We start from the raw sequence: 20,716 nt of genomic DNA, 5'->3' as shown, positions 1-20,716 counted from the left end.
GAAGCAGTAAAACAGACAGGCTCAGGTTTTGGGGTAGACACTCAGGTAGGCCCAGAGGGGCACCCCTCGAGTTCTGGCTCACCTTGCCCACCAGATCTCTCCCACATGACCTTGTCATGGGGTGGGGACTCCCGTGCTGGCTCCTGGCAGTCATGGGTGGGGACTCCCATGCTGGCTCCTGGCACCTCTGCATTAGGAGTGTGGAGTCTTAGCCACTGGATGATCAGGTTCAGTTCAGTTCAGTTGTGTCTGACTCTTTGCCACCCCATGGACTGCAGCACGCCAGACTTGCCTGTCCATCACCAACTCCCAGAGTTTGCTCAAACTCATGTCCATCGAGTTGGTGATGCCATCCAACCATCTCATCCTCTGTTGTCCCTTTCTCCTGCTGCCTTCAATCTTTCCCAGCGTCAGGGTCTTTTCCAATGAGTCAGTTCTTTGCATCAGGTGGCCAAAGTATTGGAGCTTCAGCTTCAGCATCAGTCCTTCCAATGAACATTCAGGACTGATTTCCTTTAGGATTGACTGGTTGGATCTCCTTGCAGTCCAAGGGACTCTCAAGAGTCTTCTCCAACACCACAGTTCAAATGCATCAATTCTTCAATGCTCAGCTTTATTTATAATCCAACTCTCTCATCCATACATGACTACTGGAAAAACTATAGCTTTGACTAGGTGGACCTTTGTCAGCAAAGTAATGTCTCTGCTTTTTAATATGCTGTCTAGGTTTGCCATGGCTTTTCTTCCAAGGAGCAAGCATCTTTTAATTTCATGGCTGCAGTCAACATCTGCAGTGATCCTAGAGCCCAATAAAGTAAAGTCTGTCACAGTTTCCACTGTTTCCCCATCTATTTGCCATGAAGTGATGGGACCAGATACCATTATCTTTGTTTTTTGAATGTTGAGTTTTAAGCCAGCTTTTTCACTCTCCTCTTTCACTTTCACAAAAGGCTCTTCAGTTCCTCTTCACTTTCTGCCATAAGGGTAGTGTCATCTGCATATTTGAGGTTATTGTTATTTCTCCAGGCAATCTTGTTTCCAGGTTGTGCTTCATTCAGCCCAGCATTTCACATGATGTACTCTGCGTGTAAGTTAAATAAGCAGGGTGACAATATATAGCCTTGGCGTACTCCTTTCCCAATTTGGAACCAGTCTGTTGTTACATGTACAGTTCTCATGGTTGCTTCTTGATCTGCATACAGATTTCTCACGAAGCAGGTAAGGTGTTCCGGTACTCCCATCTCTTTAAGAATTTTCCATAAAAAAGATCTTCATGACCCAGATAACCACAATGGTGTGATCACTCACTTAGAGACAGACATCCTGGAGTCTGAAGTCAGGTGGGCCTTGACTTCAAAGGCTTTGGCATAGTCAATAAAGCAGTAGTAGATATTTTTCTGGAACTCTAGTGCTTTTTTGATAATCCAATGGATGTTGGCAATTTGATCTCTGCTTCCTCTGCCTTTTCTAAATCCAGCTTGAACATCTGGAAGTTCTTGGTTCATGTACACTGTTGAAGCCTTGATTGAAGCATTTTGAGCATTACTTTCCTAGTGTGTGAGATGAGTGCAATTGTGCAGTAGTTTGAACATTTTTTTTGGCATTGCCTTTCTTTGGGATTGGAATGAAAACTGACCCTTTCCAGTCCTGTGGCCACTGTTGAGTTTTCCAAATTTGCCAGCATATTGAGTGCAGCATATTGACAGCATTATCTTTTAGGACTTGAAATAGCTCCACTTGAATTCCATCACTTCCACTAGCTTTATGTGTGGTGATGCTTCCTAAGGCCCTCCTGACTTCGGACTCCAGGATGTCTGGCTCTAAGTGAGTGATCACACCATCGTGGTTATCTGGGTCATGAAGATCTTTTTTGTATGGTTCTGCATATTCTTGCCACTTTTTCTTAATATCTTCTGCTTCTGTTAGGTCCATACTGTTTCTGTCCTTCACTGTGCCTGTCTTTACATGAAATGTTCCCTTGGTATCTCTAATTTTCTTGAAGAGATCTCTAGTCTTTCCCATTCTGTTGTTTTCATCTCTTTTTTTGCATTGATCACTGAGGAAGGCTTTCTTATCTCTCCTTGCTATTCTTTGGAACGCTGCATTCAAATGGGTACATCTTTCCTCTTCTCCTTTGCCTTTCACGTCCCTTCTTTTCTCAGCTATTTGTAAGGCCTCCTCAGACAACCATTTTGCTTTTTTGCATTTCTTTTTCTGGGGATGGTCTTGATCACTGCCTCCTGTACAATGTCATGAACCTCCATCCATAGTTCTTCAAGCACTCTATCAGATCTAATCCCTTGAATCTATTTGTCACTTCCACTGTATAATCAACCATAACAGATTAGATTTAGGTCATACCTGAATGGCCTAGTGGTTTTCCCTACTTTCTTCAATTTAAGGCTGAATTTGCCAATAAGGAGTTCATGATCTGAGCTAGTCAGCTCTTCATCTTGTTTTTACTGACCATATAGAGCTTCTCCATCTTTGGCTACAAAGAATATAATCAATCCGATTTTGGTATTGACATCTGGTGATGTCCATGTGTAAAGTTCTCTCTCTCGTTGTAGGAAGAAGGTGTCTGCTATGACAAGTGCGTTCTTTTGGCAGAACTGTTAGCCTTTACCCCGCTTCATTTTGTACTCCAAAGGCAAACTTGCCCGTAACTCCAGCTATCTCTGGGTTTTCCAGTTTTGCAATCCAGTCCTGTATGATGAAAATTACATCTTTTTTTTTTTTTTTTTTTTTTGGTGTTAGTTCTACAAGGTCTTGTGGAGAAGGCAGTGGCAACCCACTCCAGTACTCTTGCCTGGAAAATCCCATGGACAGAGAAGCCTGGTAGGCTGCAGTCCATGGGGTCGCTAAGAGTTGGACACGACTGAGCGACTTCACTTTCACTTTTCACTTTTATGCATTGGAGAAGGAACTGGCAACCCACTCCAGTGTTCTTGCCTGGAGAATCCCAAGGATGGGGGAGCCTGGTGGGCTGCCATCTACGGGGTCGCACAGAGTTGGACACGACTGAAGCGACTTAGCAGCAGCAGCTACAAGGTCTTGTAGGTCATCATAGAACTGTTCAACTTCAGCTTCTTCAGCATTAGTGGTTGGGGCATAGACTTGGATTACTGTGATACTGAATGGTTTGTAAATGAACAGAGATCATTCTGTCATTTTTGAGATGGTACCCAAGTACTGAATTTCAGACCCTTTTGTTGACAAGGAGGTCTACTCCATTTCTTCTAAGGGATTCTTGCCCACAGTAGTAGTTATAATGGTCATCTGAATTAAACTTGCCCATTCTAGTCCATTTTTAGGTCACTGATTCCCAAAATGTTGATGTACACTCTTGCCATCTCCTGTTTGATCACTTCCAATTTACCTTGATTCATGGGTTAACATTCCAGGTTCCTATGCAATATTGTTCTTTACAGCATCAGGCTTTACTTCCCCACTAGTCACATCCACAACTGGGCGTTGTCTTAGCTTTGGACCATCAGGGAAGTCCCAAAAATGTCTAAATTTAATACATCAAAAACCAGTCTTCTCTGGCTGAGAAACGTAAAGGTTTTTGTCAGAAGAAAAGCTATTACAAGGGTTGGAAGTATTTGCCTCTGGGGGAAACTGGCATGTGACAGCTGTTTTTCACTGTCTTCATTTCTGCGAGAATTAAAACCAAACACACAGACACACAGACACACCATGCACTGGCATAACTCTGATTTTAAAATATATCAAGTAAAAGAAGTTGTGAAAACGCCTCATCTCTACACCCAGAAGGCTCAGCAAACCGTCTCCACAGCAACCCAACGCGGCTCCGAAACCAGCAGCGCCACGTAGGGCCGGGCGAGGGTGACGCACTTCCGCCTATGGCCCCGCCCCTCCGCCGCAGGGGCGTGGTCGTCTGGTACCCTCGGTCCAGGCCTACGCGTGCGCAGTCTTCGGAAGCCGGGTGGCTTGGGTGCCAGTGTCCCTACGCCTCCTTCGCCGTGGCACCACGCGTTGAGAGGCGCGAGAATTGCCGTAGTTTTCACTCTGTATTCGTCTCAAGACGTGTGCACACGTCATCAGACGCGAGAGCGGACTCGAACTATTTTCCCGGAAGCAAGGCTGTCGGCTCCCCTCCCTGTCGGGGCGGGACTAGGGCCGTAGCTCAGCCCTCACTCCCCCTACGTCACGGCTCTGCTGGTCCTCCTGGGAGTTGTGGTTCGGGCCCGCCCCCCCCCCCCCCGGCTGTGGTCCCAGGGGGCTGCGGACTACGGGTCCCGGCAGGCCTCGCGTTGGCCCCTGAGCCCCTGGCGCCGGGGGCTTTGGGCGCCCTCAGCCAGTGGACTCCGGCGCTGCGCGGCACAGCTGAGCACCTGGCAGGTTGGCTGGCTCAGAGCAGTCTGGCTCGCGGGCTGGCCACCCCACACACTGAGGCCGCAGCCGACCGACTGACAGACTCGGCGCTTCTCAGGCCCCCGGAGCCTAGGCGCAGAGCGGCCCGGACTCAAACTTCCGGGCAAGTGGAAGGGTCGACAGGGCCACTAGGCCCGGGGTTGGCAGCGGCGGGGGCCCGGGGCGGTTTCCCGAGGAAGGTGACGAATGACAGGGGCGGGACGGACCCGAGCGAGTGAGGAAGGGGTCACTTTCAGTGTGGGCGCCCGGCTCAGCCTGTCCAGCCCCGCCCCCCCGCAGGACAGCTGCTGGAGTCCAAGGCGCAGCGCTGGGCGCTGACGTCGGCTGAGCCGGGTCCGCCACCCCTCCGGTCCCTACCCCGGCGGCCCTAGACCCTCGGAGCCCTGCAGGGTAGGAGGCAGGCCCTTGGGGCAGCTCTGGTGTCGTTATCGTGGGCCGTGCATGGGCGTGTAGACAAACCAGCGAGGCGCTGATTGTGCGTCTTGGCATCCCCCCCGCCGCCGCAGGGTCGGATGGCTCAGGGCTTGAGCCGAAGGTTAAAGGCCAGCCTCCAAGTCTCCAGGCTTCAGGGCTGCAGCCCACCTGTCTGTAGGCGGGCGGGGGACGACTGGGCAGCTAGATAAGAGAGCTCTTGAGGGGCTCAGATTTTGTCTGATGCCACGTCAAAAAGGTTTTGCTTGTTTTTTAATATGTCTGGGGTGTTGGGGTGTGAATAATCCTGCCTCTCTCCTTTTGAGCTCAGAACCAATAGAGAAAATAAGTAAAGGTGTCAGACAGGCTCCTGGTGGGCATCAGCAGGGCAGGGGTTGCGGGAACGTTACAATGGGAGCACTGGCACACCAGGTCGTTCCTGGCGGGTCCCCTCCTCTCGCCTTTCCCTCTGGCCTGTTGCTCCAGGTGCAACAAGTATCTGAATGTCATGCTCCCGCCCAAGACTGGCCCTGTGCAGTGGTTGGGTGATGACTGCCCTTGCCTGAGGGCTTCTGTTTGGGTCACTAGGATTAGGGTGATGGCCTCCTTCTACTTCCTTTAGGCCTTCTTCCAGCAGGTGACTGACAGGCCAGACTCCCTGGCTACTCAGGATGTCCACCTCGGCCTCAGCAAGAGCTACCACGTGACTGGAGCCTATGATTCGCCAAGTCTTGCCAGTTGACTGTGCCACATGTGGTGCGGATTTAAACACCGTCATTAGACCAGCCGGAGGTGCCCAGAAAGGAGTGGCAGCCTCTGGTGGCCAGCAGTCGGCACCCAAGTTGATTCTTTTCAATAAAGACAGTTTGCCAACTTCCTAGCTAAATGGGATTTACTCTTTGCAGCTTTTTAAAGTTTTTTTCATAAAATAATCAAAATAGTGCAAATACTTTATTTCTATACTGTCTAAACGTGTGCTTTAGAAATACTTCTGCCTTCCAAAGAGAAACTAGTAAACCAATAGAGCAGACCCAGGTGTCCACCCATTTGGTTGAGATGGTAAATGCTAAAAGTTTAAGACTGCCTTTTAAAACCCATTTTTCCCCAGACCTGCTGACTTTCTACCTGTTTGGTTTGCTGTGCTCTGTGTCAGCCATGGATTCCAATCTCCAACAGGAAATCTTGGTGGCTGAGCAAACTTGTGACCCGAGAAACAGCAGCTAAGCATTTGGGATGCTGACAAGAGGCTGGTGTATACACTAAGGTAAGTGCCAGCTGCTCATGCCCTGAGTGCCTCTGTGTTTGTTCACGCTTGGCTGTGTCTGACTCTTGGCGACCCCATGAACTGCTGGTCATCAGGCACCTCTGTCCATGAAGTTTTCCAGGCAAGAATACTGGAGTGGGTTGCCATTTCCTACTCCAGGGGATCTTCTCCACTGAGGGATGGAACCTCCATCTCCTGTGTTTCCTGCATTGGCAGGAGGATTCTTTACCATCGCGCCACTTGGGAAACCCTCAGGGTTGTCATAAACCTTTGCAGTGACAGCCTATGGGGGTTCTGATGCCGCCAGATGCCTGGGTTGTACACTCTGAGGAAGATGTTAGAGTACAGTGTTTCTGCCAAAAGGAGAAAAAGGAAGAGCTCTCTGGGTGAATTTCTCAGTGAAACAAGAGTTCCCTTCCTCCCTATCCTCTCCCTTCCCCTGACCCTGGTCCATTCCCCACTTGCCATCCCCTCCCTTCACACCCTTGGAGACCTTCTGAGGTGAGATAGTGAGCCCTGATAGTGGGAGGGCTGGGGACCTGGGGGTCACATGGAGCCCGAATGGCCATCTCCTGGGTCCTGGTGACAACAATGACAAAGACAGGAGGGAGGCAGGTGGCAGAGTAGCAGAGAGGCTTGGAAAGCCTCTGGGCTGCTTCACGGGGGTCCTACAATGCTGTGTCCAAGGTCTGGGAGCCAGGAGGGCAAGCAGGGGGCATTGTTGGGGTCCCTGCTCAGACCCAGCTGCAGTGATGCCAGGCTGGATGGAGGTGCTGTGGCACAGGACCCACATGGGCACCCAGGGTGGAGTGTGGAGGGGAGGACTGCTCTTCTCTGTCCACTGTCCTCCTTCAGGGGCACTGGTCTGAGCAGGAGGAAGCCCGAGGCTCAGCGTGTCCCTTCAGCTCTGTCCCCCGTGGGCTAGTGGGCTCCCAGGGCCACATACTTAGGGAGCGTGGCAGGTTGCTGGCCGGCACTGGAGAACTGTCTGGCTGTGCTATAAATAGGGATGTGAACACGACAGGTGCTGGTCAGAGGCACTTCTTGTGACAGGCTGGACTTTGCTGGTGACCTAGTGGAGCCACTGCTGGCTGAGACTTGGTCCTCTTTTCCCACAGACCTTGCTGGGCACTTCCACTCCTGACCATTCTCTGTCCATCCCCCTGAGGGCAGAGCCAGGCACTGGCCACACCTGCCCTCCTGCTTAAGGTGTCCAGTCACCCTGAGTCTTGTTGGAGACAGTCTGCAGCCCATGGCCAGTGGATCTGTAGGCCTACAGAAGGGGTGGGTGCGGCAGCCGGCCAGGTGGGCTGAGAGGCTGGGCTCACAGGCTACAGAATAACTGTGGTGCTGACTCTTGGGAGAGCGTCCTTTCCTGCCCCTTAATCTCAATCCAGGGCCAGTTTCTGGGCCTTGCAGGTGGCATGTCCCCTGCAAGCAGGCACTCTCGCTGCCTATCTGCCCACACTTGTTTGGGTATGTGGTTGCCTGGCTGACTAGCTCAGCAGGAGTGCCTGGGAAGAGTAGGGGGCAGCTCAGCACTGCCCAGGAGCCATGGCAATCCTGGAGGCTCCCAGTGGGAGGAGGGCCTGTGCCCTGAAGGGCAGCACCTCCTCTCTGCCACTGGGCCACTGGCTCAGGCTGGGCTGCCCTGCCCACTTGCACATGAATGGCAGCTGCTGACAGATGCCAGGCAGGAGGCAGAGGCCACACGTGAACAGCACTCTGATGAGGCAGCAGCCCACAGGCCCTGCCCTTGTCTGGGGCTTACTGGCACCAAAGAGCCACAGGCATTCTCATGTGGGCTTCTCGTTGTGGCCAGCAGGACAGAAAAGCCCTGGTGCCCCATCTTCAGTGGGTCCAGAGGTCATGGGGGGAGGGTGGCTGGAGGGCAGCGGGAGCAGGAGGCCGTACAGCCCCTGTGGGGCAGCTGTCCAGGTAAAGGAGCAGCAGGGTGATTTGCTGAGACTGGGCTTCGAGTTCGAAAGACTTGTCATTTCAGATGGTCTACCTGTATCTGGAAGCCCTGGTGGTCCTGGGTGGGGTGAGGAGGGAGTGGGCACAGGCACCTGTGGGGGTTGGGGAGGACTCGCAGAAGGCTGAGTTGGCTGAGCAGTTCATACCACTGAGAATCTGAGGGTCATTCACTTGGACTCTAGGCTGGGTGTGGCCCAGGAGCCTCGCCCTGTAGGCAGTGCCCCTCCCCTGCATACCCTGTGCCGGGCGCTGGCCTGCAGGTGAGACTGGACAGAGGGTGGCTGTCAGGTGACCTGTGGGCTCAGGCTTGGGATGCTGATTGTTGGGCTGGGGTTGGGGGGGGGTGATCCAGGTGCAGGGGTGACGTGTGGGTTTCCTTCCCTGTTGCTGGTCAAGCCTTAGGCTGGCCTGTCAGGCTATGGCTGCTCTGGGCCACTGGGCACTAGAGGGAGTAGCTATACCCCAGCAGGTTTCCGGGCCTCCTCTGACCTTCCAGGAGCCACTGGAAGTGCAGTGAGCTTCGTTCAGGGATCCAGGCCTGCATCTTCCCCGGCCTTGGGGCCCTCATGCTGGGGAGGCAGTCTCCAGAGATGGAGGGGTGACTGCTTCATTACTGTCTTGAGGGGCCCCAGGTCCCCTCCCACTTCAGGTCCTGTTGCTTTAAACTCTTAGGGGTTGTTCAAATCCATTGCTGTTAAACCAATTTTATTGAAGAATCACATAATGCCAGGAGGCACAGGTCATGAGTGGTCCAGCGTTGCAAAGTGAACACACATGTAATTGGCAACCAGATGAGGAAATAGCATGTCCCCGGTTCCAAGCCCCTGTGACTGGCTCAGCCACGGTCTCCCTGCCTCCGGCGCCCTGGCTTTGCTTGTTCTGCCTGTGAGCTTCCTATCGGTGGGGTCAGGTGCAAGGCTCCTCTCCTTCAGCGTCCGTTTGTGAGCTCTGCTGTGTAATGTGGTGGGTTGTGCTCCCTTGAAAGTAAATCTTGTCAGGACCTGGTTCACACGGGCACTGCTGTGAATTGTGCCAGCTCCGTCAGGGCCTGCCTGGGGTGGCCAGGCCACACCTCTCAGAGGAAGGCCCGGCAGTGAGGCCCGAGTGACGGTGCAGCACCGCTCACCGGGCTGTGGGCAGCATCAGCCCCACAATGTGCTAGGTGCTGGAGGTACCTGTCGCAGGGTTTTCCTGTTTTCTGTTAGATAGTCTGCTTTGTGCATGAGGTCAGCAGGCTCTTTCCTCACTCTGGGTACACGGTCTTTGTGCCTCTCTAGTCTTAAGTGCCAGTCAGTGTTTCTTCAGAAAGTTTTGTCTTACCTTGCATGTTGATATCTGCAGTCCTAGTGGGCCCCGCCCTGTCCCCCACCCCCATGCCAGGCACCCAGAACCTAATCTGCTGCCGTGTAGACCTTCTGACCAGATCTTATTCCCTGGTCCCTGGGGAGCTGGAGTCCCATCACCAGGACTGCCCCCACACTACTGCTCCATCTCCCCATAGCTGCTGGAGGGGGGCAGCTGGGGGAGGGTCCCTTTCCAGAGAGGTGTCCTACTGCCCTCCAGCCCCAGGGCATTTCTGTGTGCCCCTCCCCCACAGTGGTTTCCCTCTCTCCCTGGCAGTCCTCTGGTGTGACCTCGTGTGGCTTTCTCCATGTGGCCCAATGGTCCCCTCTCCCCGCAGGCCTCCACCATGGACCCAGACCCCCAAGCGGGCGTGCAGGTGGGCATGCGCGTGGTGCGCGGCGTGGACTGGAAGTGGGGCCAGCAGGACGGCGGCGAGGGCGGCGTGGGCACGGTGGTGGAGCTCGGCCGCCACGGCAGCCCTTCGACCCCCGACCGCACGGTGGTCGTGCAGTGGGACCACGGCACCCGCACCAACTACCGCGCGGGCTACCAGGGCGCACACGACCTGTTGCTCTATGACAACGCCCAAATCGGTGCGGGCCTGGGGGCGGGGCTGGGGCGGAGCTGGGCTGGGGGGGGGCCTGCGGCGCTCCTGACCCTGCGCCCTGCAGGTGTCCGCCACCCCAACATCATCTGCGACTGCTGCAAGAAGCATGGGCTGCGGGGCATGCGCTGGAAGTGCCGTATCTGCTTCGACTACGATCTCTGCACGCAATGCTACATGCACAACAAGCACGACCTGGCCCACGCCTTCGAGCGCTACGAGACGGCCCACTCCCGCCCGTGAGTCCCCCCAGCCGTCCCAGTGTCCCACCCCACCTGCAAGCGTCCAGGGCCTCCTGAAAAGGCCTCTGACCCACGACGAGTCTTGGGAGAGCTGGCGCTGCTTCCCGCTGACTGCTCTGCTGCAGGTCAAGTCTGTCCTGAGCCATTTCCTGGAGGAGTGACCAGGGTGGTGATCACCCCAGGGGCCTGGGCATTGACAACAGCCCCAACCCCCCACAGAAGGCGACTGTGTCCACCTAGCAGGTCTGCGGAGGTCGGTGCTGTGGATGGGGCCTCCTCTCACCCTGACCCTCGTCTCGCCAGGCTCTCCCTGGCCCCCCAGTGCTGCCTGACCGGGGCTCTGAGAGTGGCCTGTGTGGTGTGCTGCTTGCATCTGCTGTGGTCAGGAGGGCCCACGCTAGGGAGGATGGGCTCCCAGAGGTGCACCCCTGCCACCTACACTGTCGCCTTCGGCTCCTTGATACCACCACCCGTGGAGGGGAGGGATGTGCTGGCTAGCGAGGGAGCTGGGAGCAGCCATCCAACACCTCTGGCCAGGCCTGCCTTTCTCATGCCCGTGTTTCCCACATGCTGAACCCTCCCCAGGCCAGGCCGGGTGCTGAGCTCTGGGCATAGCTCTGACAGGATACCTAGCTCTCCAGGAGGTGGCAGATGTGGTGTGACCACACACAGGAACCATGCGGTGAGGGTGGGCCTGGAGCACCCGTCCAACCTGGTGTCATGAAAGGCCCCTGGAGGGAACCAGTCAGCAGCCCCACTCAAGGTCCAGTGTGGAGGGCACTGGCCTGGGGGGCCTGCTGTTCCAGGGGAAGAGACCCCGGGGCGGGAATGGGAGCAGGGCTGGCAAAGCATAGGGCCTGCCTCTGGCACCACTGCCCTTCATGGCCTGGGACCCACTCTGTTTCCTGTAGGGTCATGCTGAGTCCCCGCCAGGGCCTCCCAAGGATCCCGTTAAGGGGCATTTTCCAGGGGGCGAAGGTGGTTCGGGGCCCCGACTGGGAGTGGGGCTCACAGGATGGTGAGTAGGGGCCAGGTGGGAAGGTGGGGGGCTCACAGGATGGTGAGTGAGAGGGCAGGAAGGTGGGGGGCTCAGGATGGCGAGTAGGGGGGTGGGAAGGGGGGGCGGTTGTGGGAGGCAGTTGCCGCCAGCTGTGGCTCATCCTCATGGCGTGGGTTTACCCTGCTGGTGGGGCCACTGTCTCCCAGGAGGAGAAGGGAAGCCAGGCCGAGTAGTGGACATCCGTGGCTGGGACGTGGAGACAGGCCGGAGCGTGGCCAGTGTGACATGGGCTGATGGCACCACCAACGTGTACCGTGTGGGCCACAAGGGCAAGGTGGATCTCAAGTGTGTGGGCGAGGCAGCTGGCGGCTTCTACTACAGGGACCACCTCCCAAGGCTTGGTATGGGCGGGCGTCCACCACGTGCCCTGCCCCCCCCATTTGCCCTCCGTCCTGCCCTGGGCCCGGGGGTGGTCTCTGGAGTCACTGAGGTGAGCAGTGTAGGCAGAAGGAACTGCCTGAGCCAGGCCTGCTGCACCCCCCACCCCCAGGCAAGCCCGCAGAGCTGCAGCGCAGGGTCAGTGCTGATGGCCAGCCCTTCCAGCGTGGGGACAAGGTCAAATGTCTGCTGGACACGGATTTGCTGAGGGAGATGCAGGAAGGCCACGGCGGGTGGAACCCCCGGATGGCCAAGGTGAGATGCCCCACCTGGTGAGTTCCCGTGCCCAGCCTCCCCATGTCCTCTGGCCCCCCACCCTCCTGCTCTACCTGGCCACCGCCTCCATGACCCGCCACAGTTTATCGGACAGACGGGCACCGTGCACCGCATCACAGACCGTGGGGACGTGCGTGTGCAGTTCAGCCACAAGACCCGCTGGACCTTCCACCCTGGGGCTCTCACCAAGGTGCATGGGGGGGCTTAGCTGAGCCCCTTCTGCTCTTCACCCCCTTTCATGTACCCGCTCGGCCCTGGGAGTGCCTTCCTCTGGCCCTGAAGGACGAGGTCAGGGCCTGGTGGGTCTGAAGGGGATTCAGTCCAGGGAGAGGGACCTAGATGGGAAGGGGAGGTCCAGGGCATTGTTGGAAGTGGGGGCAGACCAGGGCCCAGTGTGTGTTCTGAGGGCCAGAGGAGCCTTGCAGGCTGCAGGTGGCATGGTTGGGCAGAGTTCCTAGAATGCTACTGTGGGTGCCGCCTGAAGGCTGGGAAGGCCCCTTAGGACAGGGGTGGACCCTGAATCAGGGTGGTGGGGCATGGTGAGAGCTGTTTGAGAAGCAGTATTTCTCAGAGCAGGAGGGAGGAGGTGGAGGGCAGGTGGCAGAGCATCCGGTGACGGCCCCTGGACAGAATGCAGAGCCAGCACTCAGCTTGAGTTGGGGACACCTGGGACATGTGGGCCTTCAAGGAGGAGGTGTGGCGGGGTCACAGGACAGGTGGTTTATACAGTGAGTTCTGTCTGTGCAGGTGAGGGCACAGGTGTGGAGAAAGTTGCCAGGAAAGGTTTGGGGTGCGGGAGGAGCAGCCCCTGACCCTGCCACGTTCAGGCTCTGCCCCCAGTCATCCTGGCGCCCCTCCTCCAAGCTGGGCTGGGCTGGTCTTGGCCGTACTGCCCACCCTCCCATCAGCCCGTGATCAGGCTTGCCCCAGCCTGAACACCCCTGAGCTGACTCTGGCCATAACCCCCGTGGCTCTGAGGCTGGGCCAGCAGGGCTGTCCTGGTCACCTGTCACCCTTATTGGGTGAGACTCTCTGTGTTTTCAGGCAGGGGCTGGGGTCCTGGTGAGGTGGAGCTGGATGAGGGTGGGGGCTTCCTGCTCTCCGACCCCGGGCAACCATGCCCGCTGGGGCCCCTCACGTGCTTCTCTTGTGCTCCTGTCACTCAGCAAAACTCCTGCTTGGTGGGTGAGGTGGTGCGGGTTATCGATGACCTTGACACGGTGAAGCGGCTGCAGGCTGGCCATGGGGAGTGGACCGATGACATGGCCCCTGTGAGTCCCCCACCCCTACCTCCATGCCCATCACACTAACCCCTGGGAGGCACGCCTGTGACCCCACCCTCTCCTCATTCAGGCTCTGGGCCGCATTGGGAGAGTGCTGAAGGTTTTCGGAGACGGGAACGTGGGTGTGCTGGTCAGTGGGAAGCTGTGGACCTTTAGCCCCTCCTGCCTGGTGGCCTACCGGCCTGAGGAAGATGCCAACCTGGACGTAGCTGGGCGAGCCCGGGAGAACAAAAGTGAGGGCATCCAGTGAGGGCAGCTCATTGGGGCAGGGCTGCCCTGGCCACCACTGACCCTCAACCCCACCCTCCCCAGGCTCCCTGAGTGTTGTGTTGGACAAGCTTCGAGCCCAGAAGAGTGACCTGGAGCACCCAGGGAGGCTGGTGGTGGAGGTGGCTCTGGGCAATGTGGCCCGGGCTCTGGACCTGCTGCGGCGGCACCCAGAACAGGCGAGCCTGAGACCTGCCTCCTGGCCCAGGCAGCCCCAGCGAGGGGGCCAAGAGCCAGGGACTAACCCTCTGCCTCTCCCGGCAGGTGGACACCAAGAATCAGGGCAGGACTGCCCTGCAGATGGCTGCCTACCTAGGCCAGGTGGAGCTGGTGCGGCTGCTGCTGCAGGCTCAGGCGGGCGTTGACCTGCCGGATGATGAGGGCAACACGGCACTGCACTACGCAGCCCTGGGGTGAGGCCCGGCCAGAGTGCGAGGGGGCTGGGCCTGCAGGTCCAGCCGGTGGGCACATCGCCCCTCCTGCTTCCTCTCCTGCCAGGAACCAGCCCGAGGCTGCCCGGGTGCTCTTGAGCTCGGGTTGTGGGGCCAATGCTCTGAACAGCACTCGGAGCTCAGCACTGCATGTGGCCGTGCAGAGGGGCTTCCTGGAGGTGGTGAAGGTCCTGTGTGAGCATGGCTGTGACGTCAACCTGCCTGTGAGTGCTGGGTCCCCTGGCTCTGGCCCTGGGGTCAAGGAGGTCATGGCTGAGACCTCCTTGCCAAGTCATCACTGGCCTACCACCGGCAGGATGCCCATGCTGATACACCCCTGCACTGCGCCATCTCAGCGGGCACTGGTGCCAGCGGCATTGTGGAGGTCCTCACCGAGGTGCCAGGCATCGACGTCACTGCCACCAACAGCCAGGGCTTCACTCTGCTGCACCATGCGTCCCTCAAAGGCCACACACTGTGAGTTTGGGGTGACACACAGCTCCTGCTGTGCCACCGGGCCACCCTGGGTCGCCCCTGACCCCAGAGGCATCTCGCTGCTCCCACAGAGCTGTCAGGAGGATTCTGGCGCGGGCGCGGCAGCTGGTGGACGCCAAGAAGGAGGATGGGTTTACGGCACTGCACCTGGCCGCCTTCAACAACCACGGGGAGGTGGCCCAGGTTCTCATCCGAGAGGTGTGGACAGAGTCCCCTGGGCTTCGGACTGGGGTGTCAGGGCCCACCAGGGTCCCTGGGTTGAGCCCGTGCCCACCCCTCCCCAGGGCCACTGTGATGTGAACGCTCGCAACCGTAAGCTGCAGTCCCCGCTGCACCTGGCTGTGCAGCAGGCCCACGTGGGGCTGGTGCCACTGCTGGTGGACGCCGGCTGCAGCGTCAACGCCGAGGACGAGGAGGGGGACACGGCTCTGCACGTGGCCCTGCAGCGCCACCAGCTGCTGCCTCTGGCAGCTGATGGGAGCGCAGGGGACCCGGGTCCCCTGCAGCTGCTGTCCAGGGTGAGGAAACGTGACTCTGGATGCTGGGGAGGGGGGCACAGAACTGGGCCACAGGCTCCTTTGCCCTCCCTGCCCTCAGGACAGCCAGACCAGGCCTTGTAGGGCGGGCAGTCTGGGTCACAGTGGTTTGTTCTGCGACCCTGGTCACCACTGCTGGCCCAGTGTTCCTGAGATTCTGACCATCTGGGGAGAGGGAGTGGGGTCTAGGGGGGCTGGGCCCTGCTATAGGCCGAGTGGTGTGTCAGAACATGGCCTTCATGCCACCAGCTGCCTAGTGGGGCCCTTTGCCTCTGGCTCCAGGGGCCTCAGGAGGCAGGTGCTCAGGCCTCTGCAGCCAGATACCAGCCGAGGCTTCCTTCAGACCAGTGTTCCCAGGCGCTTGCCCTCACCAGCGTCTGTCCTGCCATCCAGCTACAGGCCTCTGGCCTTCCGGGCAGCGCGGAGCTGACGGCAGGCGCGGCTATGGCCTACTACTTAGCGCTGGAGGGCGCGGACCTGAGCTACGCCAACCACCGCGGCCGGAGCCCCCTGGACCTGGCTGCCGAGGGTCGCCTGCTCAAAGCCCTGCAGGGCTGTGCTCAGCGCTTCCGGTGAGCCAGCGGGGCGCGGGGGTGGGGGGCGGGCTCGAAACTCCGGGCCCTTTCAAGACCCCTGTTCTCACGCAGGGAGCGGCAGGCTGGAGGCAGTGGCAGCGGGGGCTTGGCCCAGGGTCCAAGACTGGTGCTCAGTGCTCCGAACACTGTGACCAACCTGCATGTGGCCGCGACGACGGGGCCCGAGGCCGCTGAGTGCCTAGTGTGCTCGGAGCTGGCGCTGCTGGTGCTGTTCTCGCCCTGCCAGCATCGCACAGTGTGCGAGGGTGAGTGCGGGGTGGGGAGGGGGCGGCGGCCGGGCTGAACGGCCCCTCACTCAACAGTGCCCTACCCCCCCCCCCCCCGCAGAGTGCGCGCGCAGGATGAAGAAATGCATCAGGTGCCAGGTGGTCATCAGCAAGAAGCTGCGCCCAGGTGGGGCCCGGCGCCCGCCCCGCCCCACTGCCCCCAGGTGTGGGCCGCTGCACCCGCCCGCGGCCCCGCCCGCTGTCCACGGCCCCGCCCCCTGTCGTGGCTCACATCTCTGTTCGGGTTCTCTCGCAAGACCTCAGTCCCGAGCCCCCGCCCCTTACCTGGACCTCTTCCGCAGACGGCACGGAGGTGGTCAGCGCGGCCCCGGCGCCCGGCCCACCGCGGCAGTTGGTGGAGGAGCTGCAGAGCCGCTACCGGCAGATGGAGGAGCGCATCACCTGTCCAATTTGCATCGACAGCCACATCCGCCTCGTGTTCCAGTGCGGCCACGGCGCGTGCGCGCCCTGTGGCGCGGCGCTCAGCGCCTGCCCCATCTGCCGCCAGCCCATCCGCGACCGCATCCAGATCTTCGTGTAGCCGGCGCCCCCCCGCCTCGTTCCGGGGCCATGCCCCGCGGCCGCCCTCACGAGCCCTTTCTCTGTATTTTATAAAAAGATTGCTGGACTTTGTGCCTGGTTGCCTGTCTGGGGCGGGGCCGTGCGGGTCCCCCACCGCGGACTGTTCTGACCGCACCCCTTACACCGTTGGCCCAGCGCTGGGTTCTGCGCTTTGGCCAGAGGCTTGCAGGGCCTCTTCCGACCCGTATTCTGCCCTTCTTCCCAGGACTCACGGGTCCAGGGTGCTGCCCGGACCCTAGCCAGAAAGAACGGGGTCCTGGGATTGCGGTGTCGTCCAGGGGCACTGAGTGGACCGAAACCCCAGCAGTAGCCACCTCCCGGCTCCTGGGGTGGGCTACAGAGACGGGTTTTGGCTAAAGCAGGACCCGGTCTCGCAGCAGACTGTGCGATCCTGGCTAAGTGGGGAGTTGGGCGAGGCCTCCGGTTTGAAGCCAGGAGCCCCGGCAGGGTCCCAGGACCGCTGAGCGTGGGAGGCGGAATACGGATTTGGGGAGAGGGTAGGACACCGGACAGAGAGGGTCGGTGTGCTGGCTCGAACTTAGTCATGAAGTGGGGGAAGGGGGACTGCCCTCGTCTGGACCCAGCAGCCGGGCGCTTTCCAAGAACCACCAAAATGCTCCCCTGGAGCCTCAAGGCTGCCCGCCAGCCACTTGGCGCTGACCCTGCTGGCCCGGTGCGCCACTGTCACTCTGGGCTCAAAGCCTGGATGGAGAATGGGGAGGGGCCGCACCCCCGGCCTCCTCTGGCTGGGCGCCTCTCCACTCGGAGCAATTCCCCCAGCCCCCATCCCGTCTCCCCTCCCGCAGTCCGCTCCGCCCCGGCGGGCCTCCCGCCCAGCCCTGGATCCCGGTTCCCCCAGCCCAGAGGCGCCCTCGCCTCCCTCCAGCCTAGCTCGGCTCCTCAGCCAGGCGCAGCCTGAAAGTCGTCCCGTCGAGTCTTCTGCTCTCAGAACACCCGGCCCCCAGCCCCTACCCAGAACTGTCCAGACTTCGGTCCTGCTTGCGCGCCGCAGGGAGCGCCTAGTGCAGATTCCTGGCTCCCTGTGGCCCCCACCCCCGCACCTTGTGCGCTTTCCCTGTCGCCTGCCAGGTCCTTCCGCTGGCCCCGGCAGGTCCCTCTCTCTCCTGGCACACAAACCCCTCTCCGCAGGCGCCATCCCTCTTCCTTAGCCTGGTACTCACTTGCCACGTCCCCTCCCGTCGCGTCCCTCCCCTCTTGCGGGGTCCCTGTCGCCAGCGCCTGCGGGGGACGTGTCCTCAGTTGACCAGGATGGAGGTTCCACTGCCGGGTCTCATGCAGTGTCGAGGGGCTTGGGGGGGACTCCGTTTGGGAGAAAAGCTGCCGAGTCATTCAACTTCCAGAGAGTTTGGGGACCCCAGCTGACACTCCCGCCTAAGCCTAAGTCCCTGGCATCTGTCCCTTCTCTGGCGTCCGGGGCCCTCCTCGCCCCCCCACTGCCAAGTGACCCCGCCCAGCGGGCCCTGCCCAGGCCACCGCCACCGACCCAGAGGCCCAGGTCCCTGCGCCCCAGGCTGGAGGCGGCGAGGGTGCTCCCGACAGTGGGCTGCCAGCTGGTTCCCTTCAGGGGCGGCCGCGCGCCCTCCCCCCGGGGCTGTAATCCGAGCCGTTGCCGCGCCGCCCCGCCGCCCCAGCCCCGACAGCGAGTCCGCAGGCGCCATGGGCCGCGGGGCCTGCGTCCCCTCGGCGGCGTCGGGGGCCGGCGACCGGGCCCGCCGGCTTGGAGCGGTGCTGGGCGCGCTGTGCCTTTTCCCTGCGCTCGTGCTGTTGGCCTGGCCAGCGACCCCAGCGAACCGGGCCGGGGCGAGAGTAGCGCAGGTGAGAGCGGGCGCGGGAACGGGTGGGTCCGGCCCCAGCTCCGCGATCCCGGCGTGAGTCCGCATGTCCGCGGATGCGGGGGGAGGGGCCGGTGGGGGGCAAATCTGCCGCCAGCTCCGCCCACTCCGACCTGGCTTGTTTTTAGTAACTTTTTCTTTCTGTTAAGTAAACCCGGCTCGGGGTAGAAAACCAGAAACAGCCGAAAGGAAGAAAGAGGGGCCATCAGCGCTCCCTGGAGCGCGCCCCCTTTCCAGGCCCTTTTCCTCGCGACCTGGGGCTTGGGGACAGTCCCTACTGCCTCCCCACGGAGCACTTGCTTCCCTTCAAGGGAGACGCTGTGCCCCAGACTTCGGGCGTCCTGGCCTCCGGGAGCCTCGGTCCGCCGCACCCACCGGCGCCCCGCAGACGCCGCTACACTCTGACCCCGGCCAGGCTGCGTTGGGAACACTTCAACCTTACGTACAAGTGCGGCCCTGGCCCTGGAAGGTGGGTGGTGCAAGCCCGGTGCCTCCTTGCCGCCACCCCTGACCGTGACTCCTACCCCAGGATCCTCTCCTTCCCGAGGAACCTGCTCAGCCCCAGCGAGACTCGGCGGGGTCTGGCCGCCGCCTTCCGCATGTGGAGTGACGTGTCCCCCTTCAGCTTCCGCGAGGTGGCCCCCGAGCAGCCCAGCGATCTCCGCATAGGTGGGCGCCGTGCCCCTGCCCCCGCCCCACCCAGAGGCCCTCTCTCAGGCCCGTGCTCCCCCAGGCTTCTACCCCATCAACCACACGGACTGCCTGGTCTCCCCGCTGCACCACTGCTTCGACGGCCCCACGGGCGAGCTGGCCCACGCCTTCTTTCCCCCACACGGCGGCATCCACTTTGACGACAGCGAGTACTGGGTCCTGGGCCCCACGCGCTACAGCTGGAAGAAAGGTGACGCGGTCCTGGCCTCCCATGGGGCCCCTCCACTACGGTGGGAACAGCGGGGATCTTTGAGGGGTCGTGCAGGGGATTTGGGGTCAGGCCGGCGGGGAGGGGAAGGCTGGTCCGAGGCCGTAGGCCTGGGTTCCGGGAGTCCTGAAGCCCCTCCACCCCCACACCGCTGGAGCCGGAGCCGGAGCCGCATTCCTGGGGGCCAGCTCACCGCCTAGCCGGCCTGGAACATTCTTATCTTCCATGGCTGCGGCGGGGAGGCTCCCTGCGCTGCAGCAGCTGTGCAGGCCGCGGGGAGCAAGGAGGTTGGGTGGGGGTGGGTGCTGGGCCGGGTACCGGGCGCTGACCGGCCGGGCCCGCAGGCGTGTGGCTCACCGACCTGGTGCACGTGGCGGCCCATGAGATCGGCCACGCGCTGGGCCTGATGCACTCCCAGCACGGCCGGGCGCTCATGCACCTCAACGCCACGCTGCGCGGCTGGAAGGCACTATCGCAGGACGAGCTGTGGGGGCTTCACCGGCTCTACGGTGAGTGCGGGACCGGCGGTGGGCTGCGGGAGGCGGGCGGGGGCGGGGGCGGGCGCGTCCTGAGGTCAGTCTGCCTCCGCAGGCTGCCTGGACAGGCTGTTTGTGTGCGCGTCCTGGGCGCGGAGGGGTTTTTGCGACACCCGCCGGCGACTCATGAAGAGGCTGTGCCCCAGCAGCTGCGACTTCTGCTATGGTGAGGTCGGGTGTCCGCCTGGCCTGGGTGCTCGGGGGCGCCCAGCGCTGATCTGGCTCCCCCACCCCGAGCAGAGTTCCCCTTCCCCACGGTGGCCGCCACCCCGCCGCCCCCCAGGACCAAAACCAAGCTGGTGCCCGAGGGCAGGAATGTGACCTTCCGTTGCGGTCAGAAGATCCTCCACAAGAAAGGCAAAGTATAGTGAGTGACCCACCCCAGCGCCCGACTGGGGACGGGGAGGGGGGGGCGGGGGGCGCGAAGAGGGGAGGGCGGGACCCTCCCTGCCCAGCCCTCCGCCCTCTCTGCAGTTGGTACAAGGACCAGGAACCCCTAGAGTTCTCCTACCCCGGCTACCTGGCCCTGGGCGAAGCGCACCTGAGCATCATCGCCAACGCCATCAACGAGGGCACCTACACGTGTGTGGTGCGCCGGCGGCAGCGCGTGCTCAGCACCTACTCCTGGCGCATCCGCGTGCGGAGTTGAGTGCCGCCCTTGGGGCTGAGGCCGCTGATAAAGCACTTTGTCTTTCAAGTCTCCTTGCCCGTTCTTGGGAGGGTGGGCGGCTGTAATTGCGCCCAGCGGGTGGGGAGCCTGCTGAGCGGGCTGACCACTAGAGCCAGATCTGGCATGTGCTCAGTGCTGGGGAGGCAGGGCCCACATGGCTGCAAGAGTGGAGTGAGCTGGGGAGCGGGGCTGGGGGCACCAGCAAAAGGAACTAGTTTGGAGGAGGTGGGGGCCCCAGACAGAGAGCCTGTCCAGCCAGACTAGTAGCTGGAGGTCTTTCAAGTCAGGAAGAGATGGGCCCAAGTGGGGTTGAAGGCCACCCTTTATC

At 60.5% G+C, this 20,716-nt stretch overlaps 2 protein-coding genes across 7 annotated transcripts; both read left to right on the top strand.

Moving 5' to 3' along the window:
* Positions 1 to 3,912: 3,912 nt before the first annotated feature.
* On the top strand, positions 3,913 to 16,451 carry MIB2 (MIB E3 ubiquitin protein ligase 2). 6 transcript variants are annotated; one of them, XM_055582509.1, is made up of 20 exons: positions 3,913 to 4,501; positions 5,986 to 6,073; positions 9,732 to 9,987; positions 10,066 to 10,237; positions 11,152 to 11,258; positions 11,447 to 11,641; positions 11,791 to 11,933; positions 12,037 to 12,144; positions 13,121 to 13,225; positions 13,308 to 13,470; positions 13,550 to 13,683; positions 13,769 to 13,917; positions 14,003 to 14,159; positions 14,252 to 14,412; positions 14,502 to 14,628; positions 14,715 to 14,948; positions 15,360 to 15,538; positions 15,614 to 15,807; positions 15,890 to 15,992; positions 16,131 to 16,451. In XM_055582509.1, the coding sequence occupies exons 3-20, from the start codon at positions 9,741 to 9,743 to the stop codon at positions 16,441 to 16,443; spliced, it is 2,991 nt and encodes a 996-aa protein (XP_055438484.1). In that variant the 5' UTR covers positions 3,913 to 4,501; positions 5,986 to 6,073; positions 9,732 to 9,740; the 3' UTR covers positions 16,444 to 16,451. The 6 variants fall into 6 exon arrangements, with proteins under 6 accessions (XP_055438484.1, XP_055438488.1, XP_055438485.1 ...); XM_055582513.1 differs by lacking the exon at positions 3,913 to 4,501 and having other exon boundaries at positions 5,920 to 6,073; positions 12,049 to 12,144; positions 15,890 to 15,955; XM_055582510.1 differs by lacking the exon at positions 3,913 to 4,501 and having other exon boundaries at positions 5,920 to 6,073; positions 12,049 to 12,144.
* Positions 16,452 to 17,909: 1,458 nt separating this feature from the next.
* On the top strand, positions 17,910 to 20,404 carry MMP23B (matrix metallopeptidase 23B). Its single transcript, XM_055583627.1, has 8 exons — positions 17,910 to 18,246; positions 18,575 to 18,711; positions 18,793 to 18,932; positions 18,997 to 19,164; positions 19,527 to 19,691; positions 19,774 to 19,884; positions 19,959 to 20,085; positions 20,193 to 20,404. Exons 1-8 carry the CDS (start codon positions 18,088 to 18,090, stop codon positions 20,365 to 20,367), a joined length of 1,182 nt encoding a protein of 393 aa, XP_055439602.1. The 5' UTR covers positions 17,910 to 18,087; the 3' UTR covers positions 20,368 to 20,404.
* The last annotated feature ends 312 nt before the right edge of the window (positions 20,405 to 20,716 follow it).

This window comes from Bubalus kerabau, chromosome 5 (assembly GCF_029407905.1).
Source record: "Bubalus kerabau isolate K-KA32 ecotype Philippines breed swamp buffalo chromosome 5, PCC_UOA_SB_1v2, whole genome shotgun sequence".
Lineage (NCBI taxonomy): Eukaryota > Metazoa > Chordata > Mammalia > Artiodactyla > Bovidae > Bubalus > Bubalus kerabau.
This window is presented reverse-complemented; position numbering and strand designations above follow the sequence as displayed.